This window comes from Tigriopus californicus, chromosome 5 (assembly GCF_007210705.1).
Source record: "Tigriopus californicus strain San Diego chromosome 5, Tcal_SD_v2.1, whole genome shotgun sequence".
Lineage (NCBI taxonomy): Eukaryota > Metazoa > Arthropoda > Copepoda > Harpacticoida > Harpacticidae > Tigriopus > Tigriopus californicus.
Window position 1 is genome coordinate 1,094,988 of NC_081444.1, and position 7,121 is coordinate 1,102,108.

Here is a 7,121-nt window from a genome sequence, read left to right on the forward strand (position 1 = left end):
AAAATTTCGGCATTTTTCAAATACAATGTCAACCTAAGCAGCCTCTAACATCTAACACCTATATGGGGTCATTGGTCTTCACTTACTATTTGACCCCGAACACTTTTCCCCACACATTTCAATGAATGAAATGATGAATGACCATTCCAAGAAAGTTTTTATTCAAATTAAAGCTATTTGAGTGTGATCAAGAATTTTTCCAACCAAATGCAATTGGTAATACCCCCTTTTGAACGCATGTATCCTCATTTAGTCACGGCATTTTTAATCAGGCACGCAGGTTTTTGACTCAATTAAAAATAGGACGTTAAAATATTTTTGTGCCTCTGCACCCCGCATAAAATGCGTTATAGGATCACGTCAACGTTGTAAGCTCGATTCTCTAACCAGCTTTGAGACTCCCTTGTCGTAGATCGGCAGCTTTCTTTGATGAAATGAAGGCGCTCTAGGTAGCGAAATATTTCAATCCCAACCTCTAAAAGGATCAGATTACCTCTTGCCAGCGAATTTTCTGCCTATCCACTTTAGAATCTCATGTTTTCCAACAAAGACGTTCAAGCATGTTTTGCTTCCTTATTTTGGCTATTCATGGCTCTTACGCAGTGATAGTATTAGACACCTTTGAGGCTGATTTTGGAGAGTGGAGAAATGTGAATCAGACTTGGGAGAGGGTGTCTGTCTCTGATATGATCAAACAAGACATCTCGTTTCCAAAGCCTAAGAACTTGGACAATCAGGTATTCATCAGCAAAGCCACTTGTTTGAAATGAATGACTGTGCACGTGTGATTGACCTGGCCAAGCTTCTCCCTAGATGATTCTCGTACCAAAAGAACCAGGCGGAGCAGACTTTGCTTTGATGACCCGAACATTGGAGATTCCAGACAATTCGATCTTAGAAATTGAATTTTCGTGCTTGGTTTGTGGGTGGCAGGAAGGCAACGATCCGAAAGATCGGATGGGCAATCCAATTTTGCAGGTTTTGTATGACGACACCCTCGTGTTCCATTTGGAAACATCGATTATGGATAATTTGGAACGCTTCTCAGCAGAGCAGTGGAACGAATTTAGACTTCATTCCAGGTAAGATGGCAGAAAACCTTCATTGCAATATCTTTTCTTGGCTTCAAGTTCAAATTCAACCAATCTCTATAGCGATAGATGAATAGATGATAGATAAGCAGAAGTAAAAAAAAGATGGAAAATCATGGAAGGAAATAACTTGAAAGTAGTTCTGGTCGCGGCCATCTCAGATTGGTTCTTCGTCTGTGGGTTGGCTTAGCATCTAAACGTTTCCTCGAGATTGGGTGTTTTGAAAACAGGTTAATGGTTTTTTCAGCTATTCGGAGAAGTTCACCATGAATGTGTCCTTCATTGGATTATCTGGTCAACACCAGGACAGCTTTTTGGCTATCGACAGCATTCGTGTGGAAATATCCACTAATAAAAAAGAGGAATCCTCATCCCAACAAGATCCAGAAGGCATTCCATTGATCAATTTTGAGCGTGACGTAAGGATCAAATCAAAAATTGTCTAATTGGCAAAAAAGTTCTTGTAGCAAAATTGATTTCATAGAACGGATCCTGGAAGAACTTTGGAACCGATTCTCTGGAGGATGAGGAGGAAGAAATGAAGGAGACCATAGTTCCCGAATTTTGCGACCTTTTCCCAGAAAAAGGCGACTGCTTCTTTTTCTCCACTCGGTATTTCTTCAATAAATCCAGTGGCGCTTGTGAAAAGTTCCTGTTTGGAGGCTGCAATGGCAATGAAAATAATTTCATATTAAAAAAAGATTGCCAGAAGCTCTGCATCAATTCCAATGAGCACGAGGACGAAACAGTCATTCGGGAGGGATCAACCAACTCGTCCCAGCGAACCAATTTGACTCTGACCTTTGATACTGGCTTCGAGGATTGGGAGGAAACATCTTGGCAGACAATTGAATTTGGTTCCACCAAAGCTAAAGAAGTGCATCTTAAGCCTTACAACTTCAGTTCTCAAGCTTGCGCTGCCCCGGTTGATCAAATCAAGCGTTTTCAGTAAAGTGAAGATAAACATCCGAAATCATTTGATAACTAACTATATTCAACGGTTGTTTTGTTTCTTTTAAGGCATCCAAAGCTTCTTCATTCGCTTGAGTTGGTTCCCAATGGACAGATCTTGTTCCAGTTTTCACTCAAACTAGTTGGGGATCACAGCCCCAGCTCAGTCACATTTTTTGAGAGCTTCAACCCAGGGTTCAAGATCTTCTTGGGACCAAGAATGGTTTTTAACTTTGCCTTAGAGGGAGAAAGAGATAAGGTGCAAGTGATGAGAACATCGAAAGCTTGTTGATTGCGTACCCCTCAACTAACTCCAGTCGATTAATACACTTAGGAATGGCACACGTACCAAGTGATCCGAAACACGTCAGATTTTTCATCCTTCTTATTTTTCATGCCAAACCCAAAGTCAACCAATATTGTGAGTATAGTTAACTCGAATATAATTAGAAGCAAATTGATAAGCCATTTTGAAACATTGGCAAACTTCAGATCAGGATAGAAGCTTGGCGGGGACGATGGACCAACTCTTTCGTGGCCTTGGACGATCTCATCATTAATCAAACTTCCAATTGTTTCCAACCAAAAGGTCATTGGATCAGGTGGACCACACCCACAACAAGTACAACGCCAATAGCGCCAATCCAAAGCACCACAACAATTATGGAGACATGTCGACAACCCTCTGAAAGAGGACCATGTGCCCATCACATGAACAGGTTCTTTTTTAACTTTGAGTCCAAAAGTTGCGACCGATTCGATTACAGTGGATGTGGTGGGAATGACAATAACTTTGCAACTGAACTCCAATGTCAAAACATGTGCTTGGGTAAATTACAGTGTGAATAGCAAACCTTCTACAGAGAGGGGGCATTACATCACCTCTAGTTGATCGATAGATAAAGAAATCAATGCGTGCCAAAATCCCATGGTGAAAGGCCCGTGTTCAGGTCTCATTGAACGTTTCTACTACAATGCCAAGCATCAAAGATGTTCCCGATTCATGTTCAGTGGTTGTGGATCCAATGGAAATAACTTCAAGACCTTGGAAGATTGCGAGTCGGCATGTTCCTCTGAAAGGGTAAGGTTTCACCTCGGATTTTTTTTCTTTTTTAAAAAACCGGTTTTCATGGGTACAATCTTGATTCTCCTCCACGCAAAGGAAACTAACCACTAGTTTTAGAATCTTTATTTTATCCGTGTCTGTTCATGAGTGGCTAGAAAGTAAGTTTACAGTCACCATTGAAGAGAAAACAGAGTTCGGCGCTTGAAACATTCGCTTCTAATTGTTTCTAGTTTACTTTGAAAACCGTTTTATCGCAAAAGAAAACTGCGTATTCAATGGCTGCCATTCTCTAGGCGTGAGGTTTATTCAAATTTAGATTTCAAAAAGATGACATGGTCAACACCTTAAGGTTGTTTGCCTTCCAATGCCTTCTAATGCCTGATTGTTTGAAGAGAAACTCAGGCCAGCCTTCGCTTCTCGCTTCAAAGTTGGAGCATGAGAAGGCAAACTCGTCAAAGGTATCTTGACCATATCAATTTTCTTGAAGCCCGTTTTTTAAACTTCCTGCAGAGAAAGTAACTCCCATAGAATAAATAGCTATCGTGGCCATCTAAAGCTACATTCAACATTTCAGGAAAGACCAATCCGGCAGCACGCTGATTGCTTTAAACCAATCAATGCAGGGGAATGTGAGGATGAAGACAAAATGTACGCTTTCAGCACCATTCAAAACCGATGTATTGAATTCATGTACACCGGATGCGGTGGGAACGAAAACCTTTTCACATCTCAAATGGATTGCCAGGACATGTGTGAGGTCAATCAAACTCAGGTCACTCAGCTTGTTTGGGACTCATCCCCCAAAGACTGCCAAACCCTTTCAGAGATGAACCGCCTCTGTCCAGATTTTCGAGAACGATCCGTATCACGTTGGATATTTTCCAGTTCTGGGGTCTGTGTTTTAATGAGAACTTGTCAAAGAGCTACTAATTATGGCTACCTCAAGAAGCACGACTGTGAAGTAGCATGCCTAAATGAAACACATGTGCGGGAACCCCTTCATGAGAATTGCCTAGAGCCAGCTATATTTGGGCAATGCAACGGAACCTTTTCTAGATTCTTTTATGATCCTTCCCTTGAAACATGTTTAACATTCACATTTTCCGGCTGTTTTGGGAATGAAAATAACTTCATGACCTTAGAGAGTTGCTTGCAAACTTGTCGAGGTGTCAAAGCCCTACCTACCCCTGAAATCGTCAAGGACAAGAACCTTTGTTGGTTGCCGAAGGTCATTGGCTCTTGTGCGGACCAGATCCCAAGGTATTACTTTGATCGGCGCAACGACAGCTGCCTTTCATTCAATTATAGCGGCTGTTCTGGAAACCTGAACAACTTCATGAACTACGACCATTGCCAGACATTATGCGGTGGCCCACCAATGGCCTTGGATCCAAATGAGAACCTAAGAAGTGGCCCAGCAGCACAAAAAGAATTACGAACCAAGTTGGCTCCTGACGTCATTTCTTGGATTGTGGTCTTTAGTCTCCTTTTTGGAGTCTTGCTTGTGATAGGAATGGTAATAGGAGTCAGATACTATCGGGCAAAGAGGTCAATGGAAAATTATCGGCTCTTCAGTGACGAAAGACCATCCCAGAGCGAAAGCTCTCCACCAGGCTTTGCTGATAACAACCCAGTGTACTCTACCAGCTCGTCAGTGGCCTATAATTCCTCAACCAATGCCATCCAGCTTGATGTACCACGTGGAGTTGATAACGGCAACGCTCTTACTTTTACATCGAGTTTTTATTGACATGTTGAAAATGTATCGCTGAGAAATAAATGGAGACACTCACTATTAACTGGTTCATTGACCATTATCAAGCCTTCAGCAAATGCTGATCAAAAAGATGGAGACCCATAGCGCGAGTTTTGTCGTCTCTGGCAATCTTGGCCAACAAGTTAAGTTGGCCGACGGTTTCTCGGATCTCACTCGTGTAAGAAGCCAAGAACTCCTCTTCCAAAAAGTGGGCCAACTAAAAATTAATACTGCTCTGTAGTCATATGATTTTAAGCACGCTTAAGTTTCTACCTACAGCCGGATCGAAGCTATCTTGTCCAGGGTCATCGTAATGCATCTTCTTGTTCAGAGCGTGTCGGTAAGCCGCATTGGTTCGCTCAGCTCCTTTCTTCAAGATGTCCAGAGTGGCTCCCAAAGCCTCAACCTCTCCTTTGACATTGTCCATAGTCACGTCAGACACCTTTCATAAAAAATGAACATAAATCTCTACAAACGAGTGATCAGCAATATTCGGGGTTTGCGAATGAAATTAGTGGGTAAATACACTAACAAAAATGAACCTGTGAACTGGTCTGAAATCAAAGTTATCTCTGTTTTATAAGCTAGTGTTTGGCCTACTTCTTGCGTTTACAAAGCTCCATATCTAAGGTCAACTGCATAACCACCTTGAACTGCGTGCCCATACGTCCTCCTCGCTTCAAAATGTACTCCATCAACGCTTTTCCGTTGCTCCAATGTTTATCGGACTGAGCAACAACAGTTTTATGGATTCCCAAACGGTTCACCTCGTCAGAGCTGAAATAACTTCCCTGGAACAAAAATTCAATGAAATCTGATTTGCTTCCCATTGGATGTAATAATAATCATTGATCCGATTTACCATAGCCAGGAGTTTAAAACTATCTTGAAATTGAGTGACCATGAGCTGATGAAGACTGTTGGAGTTCCCACGAAATCCTCCAAAGAGAGCATTACAGGGCCCGGCGTTCCATTCCGAACCAATTTCAGAACAGGATTGCGTGACATGAGCATTGCATGTTCCCAAATCTTCAGCAATTGTTCCATGAGCCAAAGCCAGGATCCCAATCAGACCAATAACCACGTGTCCTCCCATGATATATGCAAATTCACTATTGAAAGCCTCTAGACAGATTGATCCGTTCAACGAGAGATAAAGATGTCGAAGAAAACCTTGGAGACAAGACACAGATTCAGAAACGTGTAATTCATCAATATCTTATCTTTGAATGAGAGAAACACTAGAGGGACAAACATGAAGAGAGTCCCTTAGAACTGACCTAGCTTCCTTGTCCGGAGTTGTTGAATAAGAAAATCGTAGCTTCACGTGAGGTTTTGTATATTTTTATTGGTCACAACTCCATCAAGAGCAATGATAGAAAACATAACTATTGACAAACGAATGTCATTTCGGCATTCTTGTGCTTTGAACAAATGGAAAATGAAAACAAAATATCACAGGAGCGGTTAGTACAAAAAGGAAATAGGTAATGGATCGGAAATGCAGACAAGCGCAAATAAGACGTTAAAGTTGAATGCAGATGCATTTCTTGCCAGCCCAGACATCCCCAAGATTTGCATTCGTACTCTAACCGCACGTTTTATTTACCATACAATCCACGGAGGCTGTTTTTGCTTGTGAATTTGCACATTGGTAATATTAATGGGTATGTTGATAATCGCCTCGCGTCTCCTCAAACGATGAAGAGTGTTCTTAATAATGTGCCTAGAAGGAAAAATTGAGTCAGTAAGTGTCCATATCATTCACATCATCTACAGAGGAATATTGAAAGACACGATGTGGAGGATGAAAGGGTACTTCTTTTTGACCCCATTGCCACATTGAAGGGTTGCTTACTGAAATATATTGGCCATCATATTTGGACTCGACTGGAGCCAAAGTGCAATATCAACGAAAGTCCTTCTAATTTTTCTCATTGGAAAACATTCTAGTGCTTTTGATAGATGCTCTCATACTAAGATGATCTGGACTCGGAAAAATTGTGTCCGATTATTGTCAAAATAGTTTGTCGTCAGTCACGAGTTCCGAAAACGAAAAAAGAAATTTTAAAAAGCGACGGTAATTTCTTTGCGCCTTTCTCTTTCAAATATTTTGGCAAGGCAAAACCTGCTTGAATTGTTGTTCTTCATAAAATTCTTGCTCTTTGAATTGAGAGACATCGTCCTTTCTTGAATCAACGAAAAAAATGAATTTCAATGCAACCTCATATCTACGACTTATATGTGAGATTCGAAT

At 41.2% G+C, this 7,121-nt stretch overlaps 3 protein-coding genes and 1 long non-coding RNA gene across 6 annotated transcripts in view; 1 reads left to right on the forward strand and 3 right to left on the reverse strand.

Annotated features, from left to right (window-relative positions):
* The first annotated feature begins 503 nt into the window (after window positions 1-503).
* LOC131880366 (uncharacterized) lies at window positions 504-4,903 on the forward strand. 2 transcript variants are annotated; one of them, XM_059226980.1, is made up of 9 exons: window positions 505-737; window positions 814-1,082; window positions 1,339-1,510; window positions 1,576-2,039; window positions 2,112-2,301; window positions 2,377-2,463; window positions 2,535-2,871; window positions 2,942-3,123; window positions 3,683-4,903. In XM_059226980.1, the coding sequence occupies exons 1-9, from the start codon at window positions 561-563 to the stop codon at window positions 4,856-4,858; spliced, it is 3,054 nt and encodes a 1,017-aa protein (XP_059082963.1). In that variant the 5' UTR covers window positions 505-560; the 3' UTR covers window positions 4,859-4,903. The 2 variants fall into 2 exon arrangements, with proteins under 2 accessions (XP_059082964.1, XP_059082963.1); XM_059226981.1 differs by lacking the exon at window positions 3,683-4,903 and having other exon boundaries at window positions 504-737; window positions 2,931-3,051.
* On the reverse strand, window positions 4,833-6,011 carry LOC131880379 (ferritin, lower subunit-like). Its single transcript, XM_059227004.1, has 4 exons — window positions 5,727-6,011; window positions 5,512-5,655; window positions 5,142-5,306; window positions 4,833-5,081 (listed from the first exon to the last, which is right to left on the reverse strand). Exons 1-4 carry the CDS (start codon window positions 5,958-5,960, stop codon window positions 4,926-4,928), a joined length of 699 nt encoding a protein of 232 aa, XP_059082987.1. The 5' UTR covers window positions 5,961-6,011; the 3' UTR covers window positions 4,833-4,925.
* Window positions 6,012-6,192: 181 nt separating this feature from the next.
* The window catches only part of LOC131880380 (PRADC1-like protein), a 4,491-nt gene continuing 3,562 nt past the window's right edge, over window positions 6,193-7,121 (reverse strand). For both annotated transcript variants that reach the window (XM_059227005.1, XM_059227006.1), the window contains one exon: window positions 6,193-6,590. In XM_059227005.1, the coding sequence (XP_059082988.1) occupies window positions 6,470-6,590 (121 nt within the window). In that variant the 3' untranslated portion in view covers window positions 6,193-6,469. The remainder of the gene's footprint in view (window positions 6,591-7,121) is intronic.
* LOC131880382 (uncharacterized) overlaps window positions 6,603-7,121 on the reverse strand; it is a 1,094-nt gene continuing 575 nt past the window's right edge. The window contains exon 3 of the long non-coding RNA XR_009373255.1: window positions 6,603-7,088. This is a non-coding gene — a long non-coding RNA (uncharacterized LOC131880382). The remainder of the gene's footprint in view (window positions 7,089-7,121) is intronic.